The sequence below is a fragment of the Quercus robur genome, chromosome 10, assembly GCF_932294415.1.
Source record: "Quercus robur chromosome 10, dhQueRobu3.1, whole genome shotgun sequence".
Taxonomy (NCBI): domain Eukaryota; kingdom Viridiplantae; phylum Streptophyta; class Magnoliopsida; order Fagales; family Fagaceae; genus Quercus; species Quercus robur.
Genome location: NC_065543.1, coordinates 11860682 through 11880945, shown reverse-complemented (window position 1 = coordinate 11880945; position 20264 = coordinate 11860682). Strand labels below are relative to the sequence as shown.

Genomic DNA, 20264 nt, shown 5'->3' with positions numbered 1-20264 from the left:
TTTTACATAGAACCAAACACAGCCTGTGTAAATTAACACAATTACTTTAGCAAACTTATAAATTTACACAATTATACATTTATTAATGTGAATTATTTTTAGTCAAATTTATGTAATTATACACCCACCTATGTGAGTGCTCTAACGGTGTAAATTTACACTGAAATTATTCATTTTTCATTTAACTCTTTATTCTTTCTTTTTTTATCCCGAATATGGAGGAAGGGAGTAAATTGTGTCGATATTATTTAAAGAACCCAAAAACAAAAACAAAAAAAACAAAAACACAAGAAAAAACAATAACGGGCTGCTAAAAATCAATGGGCCACCTTGTACAAGAAACCTTTAAACCAGTATGCTGGTACTTTGTAGTGTAGTGGTCCTAGTGGATCACTATATATAATAAAGAATCATTCTGTTCAAAATCCACGCTCAGCGCCTCCAATCTGCTGACTTCACTTCGTCCTCTAATAAATTTGTTCCAAAAAAAAAAAAAAAAATTATTCCATCAAAAAAATAAAATCTTTCACGCAATCTTTTTATTTAATACTATATCTATGTGTGGGTTTTTATCAAATTTCAAGACCCATCTATTTCTATAAATGTCCCTGGTAACCATTTTTTGCTCTTGTCAAGTTGTCATTGCCCTTGAATTCACATTAAGCCATTGAACTCTGTGACTAAAATCAGATGTGGGTTCTGGGTTTTAGGTGAAATCTTGAATTGGGTTGGTGGGTTTTTGAAGAAAGAACTAAAGGATTCGGTTTTTTATTATTAATTTTTTTTTTTTTTTGGAGTGGTGGGTTTGTGAGAATGGGGCATAGTTCAAAGAAGAAGAAGAAGAAGGGTGGAGGAGGAGGGAGTGGGAGGAGGAGCAAAGGAAGGACTACATTGAAAGACCAGGCGTCTCATGTTGGTGGTGATGATAATGAACTTCTCAATGAGGAGATCACTGCTTTGTAAGTTATTCAATTTCTTGGTCTCCAAGTGATTTTTCTTGATTGGTGTTTTTGTTACTCATGGTTCATATTAATAGCAGTATGATAATTTTGGATGAGGATGCCTCGTTGGGTGTTTGAATTTAAGCGGGAATGTCAGTTATGTTATTTGGTTGAATAAATTTGATATGTTTTGGAAATTGGTTGAGATTTGGATGAAAGAATGGAAAATATAATAAATTCTGATTGCAGACTTGGCTGTGAAGTGAATTTGTAGATTAGGAACCTTGGTCAAAGTATATTGAGAATAGAAACCAAAAATCAATACTTTGTTTTACCCTTGGGTTGTCACAACTTTGTTGAAGTGTTGCAAATTGAATTCAAATTCTAGTATAATATGCGTTCGTTTGAATTATACTACTTTAATTATGAAATGTTATGGTTTGATTATGAACTAGATTATTTATAGTCAGTATGACTTGTTTACTTTTTGAGAGTTTCTGTTTGTATTTTAGTCTTAACATGGTTTTAGTGTCTTGAGTTGCCTCGTTTTATATTACCCATTTTTAGAATAATGGTTAAATAATTAAATTCACCATTTCCTAACAACTTATGGTTCGTTTGGATTGAGGGGGAGGGAGGGGGAGTAGAGTTGGCCCAAAAGCCAAACTTAGCCTATTATCAACCAACTCTACTCTACTCCCCTCCACTAATCATGATATCAAAGCTGGTGGTTCTTAGTTCAAACCCATTTGTGCTTTTGGGACAATTCGTAATTTATCATCCTTAAAACCATGCCATAGTCGCTTACATGATACCATCATGGGACAGCTGAAATTAGAATGAGAAGCAAATCCAATGAGCCCTATCCCAACGATTTGTGATGGCTTCATGTATCAAAATGCTTTAACTGAAATTAGAACCAGGAGCAAATTAAGTGATCCTTTCCAAACCATTTTGGATTGGTTTGTTGAATGAGGTACAAATGTTTCAGATTATGGTGATTTTCTCTCAACTTAGTGTCAACCCTCTGTGAATAGTTGCCATATCAAGTGAGGTCAGTTTGGCAGGTGAAACAATTGGCCTGTCGTATAAGTGTCTAACTGTTCTATTGATTATGATGTGTTTTCCCTAGACTTAGGGAAATGCTTTGGATGAACATCATGGGATTCTCTTTTTATGAAAGCAACTTCATGTAAAAAAATGTGATGATTTCATTCTAGTCAAGACATCTTTGAAGTAATCAGAAGTACATATTTCATTATACAGACGTACCATCTGCCAAGGATGTCTAAAGTGCTAGCATGTATCTATTTCTAGAAGGAAAAAAAAAAAAAAAAAACTAGCAATATGATTTTGATGAGAATGGTTTGGTTCAGTTGGTATTGCATGGACTGAGGTATTTACGAGTGCCATGAGTATGTAAGACTTGTCTTGGCTAATCTTTGGACATAAAGATGTAGATAAGCTTGAAATGTTGCCTTTACTTATATTACACTTTAGGGTAAAGATGTCGTGTCTATGCAATATGGGATGTTGACATGGGTGTTTTACTTTGACGTAGGACAGATTAACAAAACATTTTTCTTCTTTCAATGCTGCCTCAACTTCTCTTTCTTTTGTTTAGTATTCCTGTAGTGAATGTTCTGACAAAATATACATAACTATAACAATGACTTGCCCCTCCATTTAGTGTCTCCGGAGTTCCATCCTTTTCTTCTGTCTGGGGAATGGGTGCATGGTCTTTTGATTTAGAGTCAAAATGAACTAAAATTTTCTCATCTTTCAATATTAACTGGCCCTGAAGTAATGTTTTTTTTTCTTCTTGTCCTTACCCTAAGGAATTAAAGTTAAGTGCACTGGAAGAATGCTATATTTTCTGCCAATTGAGCCAGCTTTGAAGCAGAATAGGAAAATTTTTGGTATTTCTTAGTGTAGTTTTAGCACGTTCTTGATGGAGATTTCATGCATTATAATGGGTTCAGCATACCTGTAATTTTCCCTTTTTTTTTTCTTGGGGAAGAGGAGGGGGGGGGGGGGGGTGGTGCTCATTGATGTAATTTGGGCTAGAGCTGCTGTCATTTAAGGTCCCTTCTATCTGTTTTCCAGGCATGCTGGTTCTAGGAATTTTTTCTCTCTGTAATTTCTTGCTTTTAATTGGGATGTGAAGGAGAATTCTTTACTAGTGGCTGCTAACACTTGGATTGTGTTATTTAAGACTAATATGACTTCAAATCAGATCATACAGGACTTGTATTGTTGTTTTCTTAATAGATGCATGCCCAAAAGCTATCACTAGTATTGCATTTTGCATTGATCATGTTAAAAGGATCATAATGTTATGTGTTGGTGTAATGGGGAATCAGTGGATCATCTTTTGATTCATTTTGGGGGGTGTATTAGTTGTGGACTTTTGTTTTTAGATCATTTGGGGTTGCCTGGGTTTTACCACGGAGAGAGCTTGATCTTCTGATTGGGTCGAGGAATTGGTTGGGGAGCACTCTTCAGATAGCCTTGTTCGTAGTCACTTTATTTGATTGATCTTAGGCTTGGGGATGCACATCTAGTAACTCCCTGCCAATGTTTATCGAATCCCTTCTTTCTTGTACATAGCTTTGAGTTTTCTTTGTACTTTCTTGGCTGCTTCGTGCCCTTTTGGCATGACCTTGTCTTTTTTCAATAAAGTTTTTTTCTTATAAAAAAGAAAAAGAAAAAGATCTTAAAATTGCATTTTAAAGAGTATTGATCCCATTTTGGTGACACCTTTACAAACACGTGTAAGCCATTTTATTAATGGTTTTTCCCAATATAATGTAATACTGCCTTCGTTCCATATTGTTGGGATGTCCCAAAATATAGTCCACTTTGGAAAGTCAATGAATACAATATTGATGATTTTCATTACTTACTTTGTGCTTTATTTAAAAAGTCAATATCCCTCTTTCACTAGATTTCAAATTAAAGAGGATAGTTTTGGAATGTCATACATTTTTATTTGAAAATAGTGCATTAAATGATGTTCCTCTAACAATTTGGATTTTCTAAAGGGGGGGAGTATACTGTATACTTTTAGTTGCTGCTTGAATTTTCTTATTCTAGAGATTTTAGAATTAGTTTAAAGGTACCATATTTGCATTTAGAAGTATGAAATTGATTGAGGATCTATTGTTTTGAAAAAAATCATTCTTTTTTGTGAAAATATTTTCTGAATAAAATATTTCAGGGAAATTAATTGTTTTTTATCATCTTTTCAAGACCCTGAAAATAATTTTCTAGTATTTGGTTTTTTTTAAAATCTCTATGTTAAAACTAACTAGAAATCCACAAAAAAGTAGTAAGTATTGATAGTTGTGTTGATGGTGGCAGGAGTTGGGAGGGGAAAGGGAGGCGGTGGTTTTGGGGGAGGGTTGGGGGGGGGGGGGGGGGAACGGGAGCATAAGTTTGGTCCAGAAAATGGCGCACTTTTAAACAGTTCAAACCATTTTCTGTTATTTTGGTGTACTTTTTTGTTAACCATGAAAAAGTCTTTGTTGACTAGAAATTTTCGGTCTTACCAAACATAGGAAAAAAGTATGAAAAATATTTTCGGAGCTGAAACAAACAGAAACCCAAAGATTTTTCCGAACACCAGTGTGGTCTGTGGGAAATATTCATGAGATCCAATGGAACTGTTCATCATGTTTACTTCTATATCTCATCACACTTTTTGCTATCTTACTATGCTTTTTAGGTGTGCAATATTTCAAGACGACTGCAAAGTTACTTCTGGGTCACCTCCTCAAATAATTATTAAGCTGAGGTTTGTACCTCTCTGTTGTTACATCAAACTTGATAATGAGTTATAATGTTTCTTTGGTTGAGTTTTTTTTTTCTTGAAACTTGAACAGGCCTTACTCAAAGGATATGGGTTATGAGGATCTAAATGTTTCTGCTCTTCTTTTAGTTAGGTTAGTAAGGTCATACACAGTTTTGTTTTGAATTCTTTATCTAACTATATTCCTTGTCATGTATCTTTTCTTGTCCCTTGTTTATAGGTGCTTACCAGGTTATCCTTACAAGTGTCCTAAGTTGCAGATAACTCCAGAGAATGGTATGTCGAAGACTGATGCCGATAAGCTTTTATCTCTCCTTCGTGATCAGGTAGTTGTTCACTTTATTCCTGCTTTCTTATGCTCTATCAAGAGTTCTGTTGTAGTGGAAATAATTAGCAATCCAATATTTATGTTTCTTTTTTAAGCCAAGTTCTTCTCAGTTTCATAATTCAACTATTGGACACATGATCCTGATTTATGGAGGTCTATGTGCATACACTTTTTAGGCTGTGTTTTATGACCTGCTGCACTGCATTAGCGGCCATATGATTGCTCCTGAATCATAAAATGAAACCAGAAATTCACTGAGATCACTATTTTATGTTATGCACATGTATGGCAGGAAGTTATTTTTTTATTATAAATTTTTTGATAAGTATGGCAGGTAGGTATTGTTGTTGTTGTCGTCATTAATAATAGAACTGGTCCTGTTTTTGATATCTTATTTTGTATGGAGTGACATGTTGTCTTTTATTGTGGTTCTCTATGTTTGGACCAAATAGCATTTCCTTCTCCACAAACAAAGATTTGGAGGTTGGGCTCAGCAGAAATCTTGTATGAGTGCTTGAATTGTGGTCATTTATAAAACAAGGTTTCTTTTATTGCGAATATTGTTTTCTCTTAGGCAAATTCTAATGCCCGAGATGGACGTGTAATGGTTTTCAATTTGGTGGAGGCTGCTCAAGAGTTCCTATCTGAAATTGTACCAGTGGCTCAATCACATGAATCTGTAAGCTTTGCAATTCTATCATAGTTAGTACTTTAATAGTTTAATAATATTTTCATTACTTATAAAAAAAAATCATAGTTAGTGCTTATGTCATTGCACATTAATTTTTTTATAAAACATTAGTATTGTTGGTTATTGTAATTTTTTTAACACATCGTTGATGTTATTTGATAAGCTACAAATTGTTCCAAAGATTTAAGCTATTAGGAAACACTGAAATGGTGAATGTAATCATTAACCATTATTCTAACATTTTTCTCTCATGTGTGGGCTAGACTTCCCCTTAGTAAGTGGGAGGTAAAGTGGATACAAGTTTGAACTTAGGACTACATGATTTGATACCACGATCAACTACCAGATCAAATACACAAAATGATTGGATCTATTTTTGCATTTCCACAGTGCAGTTTTGATCTCGGTTAATGAGAGTCCAAGTGGTTTTTTCAGTAGCTCGAGGTAATCATTTATTGCCATTATCATTATTATTTTTTGTGGTAATGGAGGCTTTTAGTAAGCTTTTGGACGGGGCAGTGGAGGGACAGTACCTTGAGGGTTTTAATGTGGCAAGCAATACTAGTGGGCAGTGGCCCACTGATGATCTCGCCTTTTCTTTGAAAATGACACCTTGATCTTTTGTGGTAATGATGCCACTCAGCTCCTTCACTTGAAATGTGTTCTGCTGTGTTTTGAGGCCGTTTCGGGGTTAAAGATAAATATGGATAAGTAAGAATTAGTTCCTGTGGAATCAGTTTCAGAGGTTAGAGATTTGGCTAACATCCTCTGATGTGGAGTCTCTGCATTGCTAAGGAGATTTACTTGTCTAAGGGGGATAGGCTTACTCTATTTAAGAACACTCTTTCTAGTTGCATGCTTTTTTCTTGCCCCTATTCCCTATTTCTTCTGGCATTGCTAGGCACAATTAGAAATTGTAGAGAGATTTCCTTTGGGGTATTATGGGAGATGCAGCTGATGTTCTGTGGATTTGAAGCTGATCCTTTTACACAACTTTTTTGATTGGATGGCAGTGTCACCAGGCCACGGTTCTGCTTTTTTGCTTGAGCTTGGCCTTCTTTGTATACAACTTGTATGCTGGGATGTTTGATGACTATCTTTAATCCCCCAAAAAAAAAGAACTTTTGATGCTACATTGTGTCGCACTCAACATTAAAACTGTTGAGTTGTGCCCCATATAATAGGGTAGCACCTTCAGCCGCGTGGTCCTCAGTTTCAAGCTAAAATTGGCCAAGAGCATTGTATCTCACTAGCACCTCATGTTGTTTCCAATGGAGATGTTCAGGGACCAAATCCCCCCTTCCCCATTATAATTATTGAATTATCAACAAAAAAAAAAAATTCATGCTACAATTGGCTAGACAGTGATGGTGAATTTTTTTTCCATTTGGCCTTAAATTTTTAACAATTTCGTTAGTGGTGATGTTTGCAAAACAATGCGAAAAAATAGCATCTTGAGTTTTTAAGACTCGAGTTTCATGATAGAACTCAAGTCTTAAATGCTTGAGTTCCTGAGCTGGCAAACAAAAATTATCCACGTGGAATCCACGTAGAACTCGAGTTTATAATACTTGAGTTCCTCCTCTGCACTTCTTCTTTCTCATTTGCTTCAGCAGATTCTTCCTCCTCTGTTTTTCAGATCGTCGTTCTGCTCCTTCAGATCTGCCCTCTGTTTTTCAGATCGTTCTGCGTTTTCCAAATCTCTTTTTTTCTTCTTCGGATCTGCGTTTTCCAGATTGTTCTTCTTCTTCCTTCAGATCTGGTTCTTCGGTTCTTCAGATTGTCTTCATCTTCACGCGTTTTCGAGATTGTGTTTTCCAAATTGTGTCTTTGGATCTGCGTTTTCCAGATTGTTCTTCTTCTTTCTTTGGATCTAGTTCTTCGGTTCTTTAGATTGTTTCATCTTCATCTTCGTTCTTCAGATACTTCTATAGAACTGGAGTCTGAGAAACTCGAGTTCCACGTGGATAAATTACTCCACCTCAACACTAGAAACCGAGTTTTTGAGGCTCGAGTTTGTCACCAAACTCGAATTTCATAGACTCGAGATACTTGTTTCCTAAATGATTTCAAAACCTTGCTAACTAACGATATTCTCTTCCAAAATTATGCTAGCCTGCAAATGCTTGTGTGTTAGAAAGTTTTTATTTATTTAATTTCATGCATGGCTTGGGCATGGTCTCAAGACAGTCTCAACACGGAGGTAAACAAATTGAAAAAAGAAGAAGGAAAAATGCTAGACTTTTTTACAACCTATCACAATCTGAAACGTTAATCAAGCTTTAGTGCAAGTTATTTTAGATCAATCTCTCTCTTTCTCACTCTAGAACTCCAGAGTTTTCTCATCTGTCTTGCCAATCTAGTTGATCTGCATCTTAGAGGCTCTAGACTTGGGTCGTCAATGCTTGTCTAGACTTGGGTCATCAATGCTTGTCCTGAATCAGCAATGATTCTCTGTTAGGTACGACGTTGCTCTTGATCTATGTCTGTGCTCTTGGCGTCTCACTAGTCGCTACCCCATAAGGCCATTACCTGACTACACAATAAGTCAAAAATCTCTTTTAGCTTTTTCTCAAATTGTCTTTTTTTGGGGGTCTGAAGATTAACAATGTTACTTAAACAGTAATAGATGTAAAAGTTGTTAGTTTAATAATTTAGTAATATTGTTTTATCCTTATAAATGTATTTTATAGTTTGTTTTTTTTTAAAAAAAAATTTAGATATATTTTCAATGATTTTGGTGTATGTTACTTATTTGATATTTCTAAAACCTAAAATATGTTAAAAAAATATATAATTGTTGTGTTCCTGCCATATAATGTCCTCATTTTTTGAGTATTGCACGTCATTGTGTCCTGTGTCGTGTTCATGTCTGTGTCTATGCTTCTTAGAATAGGCTATTCTAGTGTTGGATTGCAGTTGTGTTGCTTATAGTAGTTGATATAAATTGTTCCATTGGTGGTGGTAATAAGTTCCAAGATGTCCATGAAGATAAAATTATAAGCTACCTTGAGGGCTACTGAGATTGCCCCACTTGAAGGGGTGTGGAAGCTTGGCATGAAGGACAATTAAAGTATAACAATATGGTCTGCCTAGCAAAAAAAAAGTAAAGACACATGGGACTTTGTGACCTACTAAATCCAATATTTTAGTTCTTTTTCTTTTGGGTTGGAACCTAGATGTTTGTTTGGTAAAACAGGTACAATTTCTGCAGGGGTTCTGAGTACATTCCAATTTACCCACATAATTTTATGTCATTACTTTAAAAAAATGTATTATTTTCATGTCATTTATTCTTACTTTTATTATAGAAGGATGCAGCAACTCTCATTTCCCAGGTGGAAAATTTCTTTGCGGTCATCTGATGGAATATTTTAAATTTAATTTATTTCTTTTTCAAGAGGTTTAAATTTTTTTGATGCGTGAGTTACTAAATTTTGAAAGTCTGAATGTTAAAATTCTCACATTCTTTTTTCCACAGAATTTCTCAACATATTTGTTCTCTTTTTTTTAAAGTGGGGAGGTGGGGTGGTTTCCCTCTCAAGCCTATCATTCAGAAACCAAAGCAGACATACACGCACAATCATGTGTGTCTGTGCAAATGCTTATTACTTGTTTATCTTAGATTATATGAGGCTTGTAGCATTCAGATTTATTTTCTAATTAGTTATGTTAATATTGATGTTTTTGTTTACACTTCTGCTTGTATATTGCCTGATATTTTCTGATTTATTCTTTTCTTATGGAAGGTTGTGTGCTCGACCAAGGATGGCAGTAGTGGATTGTTTCAGAAGGAAATTACTGCTTTAAGTAACAAGAGGGGCCCTTTTGTTTATGGTTTTATAGATCTGTTCGCTGGCTCTGGAGAGTCATGGACTTGGGGTTTCGGAATTGACGAAAAAGGTGGGATAAACTTTTCAGTGCAACCCCATACACCCGAGGGCTCAAAACTTGTATATGAGGTTCCGGAAAAGCAACCTGACAAGAATGCAAAGCCATTGAAAATGCAAGATACAAAGCAAGGTTTATTACCTTCCCCTACTGCAAAATTAGACACTCTTGAAGATGAGAGTGAAGATGGCAATAAGAGTGTATCTTCTACTGATTCAAGTAGGTCTCTAGAGGAGGAGTTGGTCAGAAGTACTACTGATGATGAGAATAACGTAAGTATTGTTGGACCTAATTTTGTTTGCTGATTGGATGAATGATTTTATAAAATTGTCTTGTTTGGATGTGTATGGACCTGGTAAGTAATAACTGTCTTCCTTTAATCAAAATTGGTCACTCCTTAGAGTGCAATCATTCCAAAAGACTACACCTACACAACTTTCTTCCTTGGGGCTTAAAAAAAAAAAGAAAAAGAAAAAGAGAAAAAGAATGATTGGCTATTTCAACCACCCGCGCCCCCTCTCAAAGAAAAAAAAGAACTATTGACTAAATAATTTAAGGAATTTTAGATTTTTTTTCCTTCATTTACTGTCATTCTAATTTTATGGTCTATTGGTGCATGAGATAAATCTATCTTGTTTGAAATTTTTTGTTTCATAACTTAAATAGTTTAATCTTTCAAATCAGTTTATTCTTGAGGGGCAAACAACTGAAGATGATGATGATGTTAAATTTGGAAGTGACACTTTAGGGTCACTTCCTTCTGCTCCTGTGGGTCATGACCAAGAATCTCAAATGGTTGAACGGGATCTAGTAATGGTAAGTTTTCATTTCTCTTATCCTTTGATCACATGTAGAATTTAATCTTAATTTGGCTCAGTGTTCCTTACTTTTACATTAGGTTCATCTACTTCGCCTCGCTTGTGCTTCTAGAGGACCATTGGCTGATGCTTTGCCACAAATAACTACAGAGCTGTACAACCTAGGGGTGTGTAACTGAATTCATTATGTAATTTTGATAAGCCATGTCTACAGATCCTGATATCTGTTAATTTGGTTTGCAGATCTTTTCAGAATGGGCCCGGGACTTAGTTTCTAAACCATCTTCAAATTTTTACAAAACCTTTGTTAATGTTTTCCAAGATCATATGGTTGGGCATTCTTTTCTTTAATCTCTTTCTTGCACCTAAAATTTTGCTTCTAAATCTGACCTGTGTTGTTATTTGCTTTATTGAATTTCTGTAGGTTTCATCCCGATTGTCTCAATTTTGGAAATCCACTGCTGATTTTGGAGAGCCAAGTACATCTATCCCAACATCCCGATTTCTCAATGACTTTGAGGAGCTAAAATCCCTTGGTAAAGGAAAAGCCATGTACTTGTGGCTCATATAACTTTGCTTTTAGTTATCTTGGTAGTTTTATAACATCTTGAGGTGGTGCAATTGGTCCCTTTTGAATGCAGAAATTTGAACCAGGCTCTAATAAGTTTATTATGAGACCTTATGGATGCTGATGTTAGAAACCCCAGTCATCTGATGATGACCTCTGGATTGTTTTAATGCATTAGGATTTGATTGGTTGCTCTGATACCTAGTTGATTTCTGAAGTATGGGATATCAGGATGAGAGAGGGAGGGAGAGGGAGAGTTTCACAAGAATGTTGTAAGACTAACCATGCTATATGACACTAAAATGTTGGGCCACTGAGAAACATGCTCATAAAATAATTGTAGTTGAAATGAAAATGTTAAGATGAATAAGTGGAAATATAGGGAAAGATAGGATATGAATAAAGAATTTTGATTAAAGATAGGGTAGTTCCATTGATGAAAAAATGGGGGAGAGACACTGGTATTGTTTGGACATGTGCAAAAGAGAGTGATTAATGCACCAATGAGGAAGAGTGATTTAATTCAAGTTGAGGGAACGAAAAGTGGGAGAGGAAGACCTAAAATAACATCAGTAAAAGTAGTAAAAAAAATATGCTAATTAAGGAGGTGAAAGTATGATGATAAGAAAGAATGACAGAGAAGAATACATGTGAATGATGTCAATTAGTCTGTGCAGTATCGATAATTGACTCCATAGTTTTAGGAATGAGACTTTGTTGTTGTTGCTTCTTCTAAATACTTCTTGATAAATTCCTTGTTTAAAGGATTATTTTCCATCAAACCTCAATTATATTGTTTTCCTTTTGGAATATGTTTTTGAAGATCTTAAGAGTATTCCTGTTTGTTAGTTGGGTAGATTTTTTTCCCTTTTATTATTGGTATTTGGTACACTCAGAATAATCACTTTGCAAAAAACAGGTCATGGAGGTTTTGGCCATGTTGTGCTGTGCAAAAATAAACTAGATGGAAGACAATATGCTGTGAAAAAAATTCGCCTCAAGGACAAAAGCCTGCCTGACCGAATTTTGAGGTAACCCCTCTCTAAGACGTGCTTTTGAATTATAATAATTGAAGTGCAATCCATGACTCAACATTGTCCATTTTGTTTTTATGTTTTTTTTTTAATAGAATTTTAACTGTGAAGAGTTTTTTATTTTGTTTGCATTATTATCCATTGTAAAAAAAATGTTGGCTTCCTTAAGTATATGTCATTTAAAACTTGACTAAATAAGGTGCTTTGGTTGTGATTGCTGGGGTAATTTTGTGTCTGGGAGTCAAATTTTTAAGGATGCAAAGTGGACATCACAGGCCCTGCGAAAAGTGCATTTTTCATAGCCAGCTGCATGTATGCTATATAACCATTAATCTTTGGCTCACTAAAATCCTATTATGAACCCATGGGTTGCTTGCATTTTCTTCTTCAAAGTAGGGGTTTATGTCTGAATTAGATATAGTGCTAAAAAAGAAAATTTAGGAATTGGGAATGTTCATGAATATGTGGAGCCTCAGAGATACTGTGTTCTGCATGGATATTTGACTCATTTTAAAGTGTTCATGTTATGTTGGTGTAGCCAAAATGTTAACTATCTTGTGTATTTATTTGTCTTTATGTTATATAATCTATTTCCTTTTTCCTATCTTGCTTGTTTGCCTATTGGTGTCATTCTGCCAATTCCCCAAGATGCCATGCACATCTTTTATCAACATTTTAATTTGTTTCATTCCAAGTTTTTTTTTTATTTTTTTTATTTTTTTATTATTTATTTATTTTTTTTATCCTGTGTGAAGGATCAAGTTGGATTAATCATGTTTTTTTCCCTGTTGTTTTCTTGGATTCCACATAATTTCTAGCCTTCCTATATGTACAACTTTGAATATGGTTGAAATTGTTCTACTGTCTAATTTTTTTGTAATACAATAGTTTTTGTGAAAATTAGTGAAAAGGCTGGTTATGTGTTCTTTTTATTTTTATCACTTTTTTGTATGATTTTACTTGAAAATCGTCTTTCCCCAACACTATTTAAATTTTTTGACACATTAACTATGGTGAGGTACTTAGGGAAGTAGCCACTCTTTCTCGTTTGCAGCATCAACATGTTGTCCGGTACTATCAGGTAAGAACTTTCTTCATTCTTGGTTTCTTTTCACTCACTTTTGGATCTTTCTATAAATTATTTTTGTTCTTTCTTTACCATGAAATCGTTTTTCAGATTTAATAAATTGTATAATTCGGTGGGATGCTTGTATTTTCTGTACTAAAATACACTGCTTCAAGAAGTAACATCCTTTAGATTTCAAAATTTTTGTTATAGAAATTAAAGAGATTCTGTTGCTCGCAAGCTTTTGTGCTTATAAGATGGTTTTAATAATCATAAAACTTCCAGGCATGGTTTGAAACAGGAGTTGCTAGTTCTTATGGTGACACTACTGGGGATTCAATGACTGCAGCAAGCTCCACTTTCAGCTATTTAGGCACAAACTCAGTTGATGCTGTTGGGCAGGAGAACAAGATTGAATCAACTTTTTTATATATTCAAATGGAGTATTGCCCTCGGTAAAGCATTTAATTTTATTTTCTATCCCAATTCTTTCCATAGAATCACACTTTCATGAAATATAGTCATTTAATTATTCTACTATTTTTCAGTTGTCAATTATCATTGTTGAAGTGCATAATTTATGTAAGGTTTATCTTGAGTTTGTTTGTATGAGCTTAGTTTTACAAAATAAGTAGTGTAAAAGTATAGGTGTAACTAGGAAAAGTGATACTTTAAAAGCTGTACATAAGTTGGCTGTGAAAATAATCTAGGGTTTTAAGCTAAAACAAACCTAACCTAATTTTTCTTTTTCCAATTTTTATTTTGAAGAATTGCTTTATTAGAAAAAAAAATTATGTTCAAGATGATGAACACTAAGAGCCAAAAAATTACAAAGCAAAGCTAAGAGAATTGTGAAACTCTAAAACAGAGGCACAATAAGTAAAACCCCAAGCTCAAGACCATTCAAACAAGGTGTGCATCAAAGAGGATTTCAACTGATCAATGGATCTCTCCATATTCTGAAACTTGCAAGAGTTGTGCTCCTTCTACACCAACCATGCCGAACATGATGGCAGTAAATTCCAAACTGCTGAGGAGTGCTTTCCAAACCAATTCCTCCACTCAAATGATAGCAATTTTGCATCTTTAGTCAAAAGGAAATTTTTTTCTTGAATGTATTTACTACGTTTGAGCTTCAAACGCATGCTTTTATTTTTGTTCTTTAATTTTAACTCCATTTATCTTTGCAATTAGATATCCTTTTTTATATTTCCTTTTAGTTGTGTTCTGGTGCCATGTTTTACTCTTTTGTTATCTTTCCTTGTTGTGGTTTAAGGACGCTCCGCCAAGTTTTTGAGTCATATAGTCATTTTGACAAAGAATTAGCATGGCATTTGTTTCGTCAAATTGTGGAAGGCTTGGCCCACATACATGGGCAAGGAATCATCCATCGGGACTTAACCCCGAATAACATATTCTTTGATGCCCGCAATGATATCAAAATTGGGGATTTTGGTCTTGGTAAGTTCTGGATTTTATAATTTGATTTTTTTGTTCTCTCTCTCTCTCTCTCTCTCTCTCTCTCTCTCTCTCTCTCTCAATTATATATATATATATACACACACATATATATATCGAAATATAAATTTTAAGGGTGCTTGTTAATTCTCAAGTATAATATAACGCACCAAAGGTAGTTTATTGGCTTTCATCCTTATTTGACTAATATTGCTATTGTAAGGAGAACACACGTAAAAATGTGTTTGAGAGCTACTTAATGTTGAAGGCTACTATTTGAAGGCAACTATTTTGTGCATGGCCTAAAAAAACCAAATTTATTTTTTTCCGAAATAATTAAAGATTCCAACTCTCAATCTTGCACAATTCCAGCTGTTAGAAAGAGAAAGTATGCTATGTTGTAATCTTTTAGAAAGATACCATTGTTGAGGTATCTCTTTTTCAAACTCTTCTAGAAGATACTATTGGTGAAGTGTCCTTACTAGTTTTCACTATCAGAATATTTTGTCATATTTCGCAAATGCTTCTTATATGTATAGGGAATGGAGTGGGTGAAGGTTGAACGTAGAAATTAGTTCCTTGTTTTCATGTTACTTTTCTTATTTGCATTACCATATTTTCATTAAAGTGGTATTTGAGCAAATAATTTGAATTTCCTTATCACTTCTTTCTTTTTTCATTTTTCATTTTATTTCCTCAATTCTCATTCTACTTTATTTTGGGTTGAATTGGGATGAACGATTTGTTGAGTGATGTTGGAAGGTGTATAAAGAGGTCGAAGAGAACTGCTGTCTTCATCACCATCGTTGCCATTGAAGCTTGATGGTTTGTTGCTCCCTAATATTCAGGATGTTTATCTTTGGTTGGAGTTTTTTTGTGAGGATTTCTGGTGGAGTTTTGGAGGTTCATAGTGGTTTTCAGTCATTTTGATATTTCTAACACTGTCATGTTGGTTGTTGACTTTTTGTATTTTTTTTTTTGGGGCATTTTCAACGTTTGCATGTTTTTCCGGTCTTCAGTGACCTATGTCTATGCTAACGTGATGGTTTTCTTAAGTTCTTTAGTTCTTGGTGCACATTGTTCCGGGATAGCACTCACTTGTTTGGCTGTTTGGCTGTTGTTTGTGCTTGGGCTCAACTTATTTGGGCTCATTGTTTTGTGATCGAGCTCAGGGTTTTAGATCAAAGACCCAAACCCTATCTCGGCCCAAAACCAAGACCCAACTTCAACCCAGTTTTAAACTGTGTCAACCTAGATCCAAGGTCCAAAACCCAATTTCAACTCGAAACCAACTCAGTTCAATCTAATCTAAGTCATTCACCCCTCAAGTTGGCTTGATTTGATTGATTTTGGTCGGCATGCACCAAATATGTCAAGTTCAGTAGTTTTTTAGCTAATACAGAGCATTTTCTAGTTGGTTCACCCATTTTTCAGCCAGTATAGAGAATTTTTTATGCGCATCTACAAAGTCTATTTGGGCATGTTTACAATGCATTTGCTCTAGATTTGTCTCTTTCTTGTATGACAAATGCAAATAGTATTTCAGTCTTGAGCAAGGTTGTCAAAGTTTGGTAGAGTATTACTCTCAAGTTATGGCCTTTATGGGTGTTCTTGAGGTAGGGGGTGTCTATGGGTCGGGCTAGGTTGGATTACCCACCAACCTGCCCCTCGACCCAACTATATTGGGTCCTAGTAATCCAAACCTGTGACCAACTGATGGAACACAGGTTATCCATCATCAAGCCATCAGACTTTCGATGGTTGGATCAGTCGAAACCACTGTCCTCGTTGATGGTAGCATATGGCAGAGATCTTGAGATTTCCATCTAATTCGGCGAAGATCTCATCAAATCGGCGAAGATCTCACTAGATTTGATAGAGTTATTGTCAGATATGGTGAGATCTTTGTTACATCCAGCAAGATCTTCATTGGATCTAGAAAAATTTGAAAAGTGAAGAAAGGTGGCCAGGTGGAGAGTGACTAACAATGGCTAGGAATGGCAGAGGGTCACACGGGTTGGTCAGAGCCAGTTTTTTGGATGGCGCCTGCCACTTGAACCAATGTTTATCAGGTTCAACGATCTCCCTTGTCATCAACCGACACATTGCTTGGATTGGCAGATTTCAGTTCAGATGGCCCTGAGTCAAGCACATTTATCAGGTTAGTCTAGGTGGATAGCCCAAACTTGTGGAGAGGAATTGTTGTGAGCCTTGACTTTGAGCTGGGGGAGTGGGCTTATCTCAAGCTACTGCCATTCTAACAACTTTTAATATGTGTTTGAGGGAACAAGAAGCTCTGCAATTTTATGGGATGTTTGCAAATTGTGGAACTTTGTAGGTAAGGTTACCTACTGGTTGGATTTGCCAACACATTCATGTGTCTCAACTGAAGAAGAAGCTGGGACAGGTGGTTCATCTCGTGGTGAACTTGCCCAAGCTCAATGATGAGGATGTAATGGCTTTGGAAACCAATTGATTGTAGACTTTCGTTGGGTTAAGTTTGGTCAGAATATTGTACAAGAAGCATTGGTAGAGTGGCATGAGCTTCTAGAAGAGGATGCAATGTGGGAGTTGTATGAGGATCTGCAATGTCAATTCTCTTGGATGAATCTTGAGGATAAGGTTTGCCTCTCCGCCCGCGGGCGGGGGGGGGGGGGGGGGGGTGGGGAATGCATGACCAAGAAGACACTTTACATGATTGTGCATGACTGCATGGACATTCACATGGTGGTTTTTTAGATTAGTTGGTTAATTATTTGATTAGTTTTATCAAACTAAGAATTCTCATAGTTTAGGAGTTGATTAGAGTGATAAGTTGTCTGTTAGGAGTGACGATGTTCTTATCTCGTAAACTGTAGAATAGGATAGTGCTGACTGGCTACTTAGGCAAGTATTTCATTGTAAAGATATAAGAGGAATTTCAGCTTGATTATCTCTTCCTCTTTTTCTAGGAGAACCGTTGGACTATCTCGAATTTGACTAATATTTGTAATTTTCTCCCACCTCAATTTGATGGAGCCAAGTTCTATCAGGTTTGTGAGGCTTTTTAATTACTTGCAGATTTTGGAGGAATAAACAAATACTTCAAAGCCATTACTGCCATTACTGCTATATACAATGTTCAAGTGCGTATTCTCTTTGGGTGATTGCCTAAATATTTAGTATACTTTTTTTAGCTGCTCTTTTGCCCTACAATTTTAGTTCATTTTTGAACTTCCATGTTCTGAGATCTTATAAACCACTTAGGGTCTGTTTAGATACCGCTTATTTTGCTGAAAATACTATAGCAAAATAATTTTTAAATGTGTGAATAGTGTCGTGAGACCCATTTTCACTGGAATGCACTGAAATGCGCTTCTCAATGAAAAAAAAAAAAAAAAAGAAGCGTGAAACGCTGGAAAACGCAGACGCATTCAATATAATCAGCACCCAAACGGGTACTTAGTCACTTTAAGCCTAATGTTCAATGCCTTTTCAAAACAGTCAAGGCATCCAGATTTTGGCCTCTGGGCCTAGCAGTTATAATATACAAGACTAAACTAAAAATTATGTTGTTATCTTTATGTATTTGAAGTTACTTAGAAAAAAAAATATATGTAAAGGGCATGAAATCATATGATGGCATTTGATAAATGGCTGCTTCTGTTAATTTTCTTGATAAACAATTACAAAATGGTGTACTATAAGTTGTTCTTATATCTTTGTTTCAGCCAAGTTTTTGAAGTTGGAGCAGTTGGATCAAGATCCAGGCTTTCCTTCAGATACGGCTGGAGTTTCAATTGATGGTACTGGTCAAGTTGGTACCTATTTTTACACTGCACCAGAAATTGAGCAGGGATGGCCTAAGATTGATGAAAAGGTGAATGTTGTGTTGCTACTGTGATTTTTTTTACCTAAAAAAAATATCTGCTCCTGCAGCTATGAAGTCTTATAACTTGTCTTCTCAACTTTTTATCATGCAAATTTTTGGGTCATCTTGGATTACAGGCTGATATGTACAGCTTAGGAATTGTGTTCTTTGAGCTTTGGCACCCATTTGGGACAGCAATGGAGAGACACGTTGTTCTCAATGATTTGAAGCAGAAAGGACAACTTCCTCCAGCTTGGGTTACTGAATTTCCTGACCAGGCATCCTTGTTGCAGCGCTTAATGTCTCCTAGTCCGTCTGATCGTCCCTCTGCCACTGAACTTCTACAGCATGCATTTCCTCCAAGGATGGAATCTGAGTTGTTGGATAGTAAGTAATTAAGATAATTGTATTTAATACATCAATGTTTTAAATTCTCAGTTCTTATAACTTAGCATAAAAACTAAAAAAAGAAAAAACTGTGTTTGTGAATTTTTGTTTTTGAATATTTTGATAACTTATAATATAAATTGACACCATAATTAAAAATTGATGAGTGATCATTTTTTAATTTAAGTGGAATCCCTCCCCCTCCAAATTCCCCCAATTTGGGGAAAAAAATTAGGGGTTTGGAGGGGTAAGATACCCCTGCCAAATTCATTAAACCCTCCCCATCCCCTCTCCTCACCTCTATCCAAACCCACTCTTATATTGACAAATTACAAAACTTTATTAAAGAAAAGCCCTATACACAAGGAGTGTACTAAGGGTACAACACAATTAAGCTCTCAAGTTACAATGATCAATCAAGTCTAAAAGAGAAATAAAAGAATATGATCCTAAAGCTAGCTTAATTACATATTAAGCGTCATAACTTTGGCCCTTTTTCAATTTGGTTCCTCAAGTTTTTTTTCCATCCCTGAACTTCCAGACCATGTTCAATGGGGTCTTTTTGTTCAGTTCCATCAATTGGGTTGTCGTTAAGTCTCCTAAAACAACATTTTTGAATTTTTCTTTGATTTTATCCGTAATTATTTTCTTTTCTCCTCTACCACCCCCTCCACTGCCTTTCACTGCCGCTGCCTTTATCCCTTCTGCTTTTGCTGGCTGCTGCTTCCTTTTTCCTTGCCACTATTGCCTAAATCCAGCCACACCTTTGTTGGCAACGTCACCCAAAACCTGACTTTATGCTCTTCAAAATTTAATCAAAACCCTTTATCATCCCACATCACCAAATCCATCAAACATCAATCTAGCCAATATGCCAAACCCCCAAAAACATAAAGAACAAATTCAATTGTCTCTGCACACTGAGAGCCTAACCACCATGAACAAATGCAAAACCAAGAGAGAAATAAAATAAAATAAAAAGGAGATGGGATAGGGTAATTTTGATAGGGATGTAGATCAAATTTAACCCCTTCCCCTGGAATGAGTCTATTAAAAGGGGTTGGGTTTGATAAGAGAAAATGGTGCCTGTTTGTGCATTGATGAATACTGAACAATAAGCAATCTCAGATTTAATTTAATAACAGAACTGAGAGCTCTAAGAGATTTTTTGTCACACTAAAGATGGGGAAGGGGGATCAGAGTGTGTGTGGGTGAGAGAGAGAGAGAGAGAAAAGAAGAAGAAGAAGAAGAAGAAGAGAAAAAATGTAAAAAAAATTTAACTGTAAAATTGGGAAAAAAAACTGTGACTTTTTGGGAGCTTAATGGCAGCTTAGTTGACAGAAATGGACGTAAGGGCCACATTAAACCTAGTTAAAAGTTTAGGGCCATAATTGAAGAAAATTGAACTTTAGGGACCAAAT

The 20264-nt window shown here is 35.5% G+C and overlaps 1 protein-coding gene across 1 annotated transcript in view; it reads left to right on the top strand.

The window, feature by feature from the left end:
• The first annotated feature begins 459 nt into the window (after positions 1–459).
• LOC126704430 (eIF-2-alpha kinase GCN2) overlaps positions 460–20264 on the top strand; it is a 38007-nt gene continuing 18202 nt past the window's right edge. Inside the window, exons 1-16 of the mRNA XM_050403441.1 lie at positions 460–959; positions 4669–4737; positions 4826–4885; positions 4973–5078; positions 5655–5759; positions 9521–9934; positions 10347–10478; positions 10561–10647; positions 10724–10810; positions 10905–11016; positions 11968–12079; positions 13109–13163; positions 13434–13603; positions 14425–14609; positions 18317–18465; positions 18594–18843. Of these exons, the coding sequence (XP_050259398.1) occupies positions 814–959; positions 4669–4737; positions 4826–4885; positions 4973–5078; positions 5655–5759; positions 9521–9934; positions 10347–10478; positions 10561–10647; positions 10724–10810; positions 10905–11016; positions 11968–12079; positions 13109–13163; positions 13434–13603; positions 14425–14609; positions 18317–18465; positions 18594–18843 (2239 nt within the window). The 5' untranslated portion in view covers positions 460–813. The remainder of the gene's footprint in view (positions 960–4668; positions 4738–4825; positions 4886–4972; positions 5079–5654; positions 5760–9520; positions 9935–10346; positions 10479–10560; positions 10648–10723; positions 10811–10904; positions 11017–11967; positions 12080–13108; positions 13164–13433; positions 13604–14424; positions 14610–18316; positions 18466–18593; positions 18844–20264) is intronic.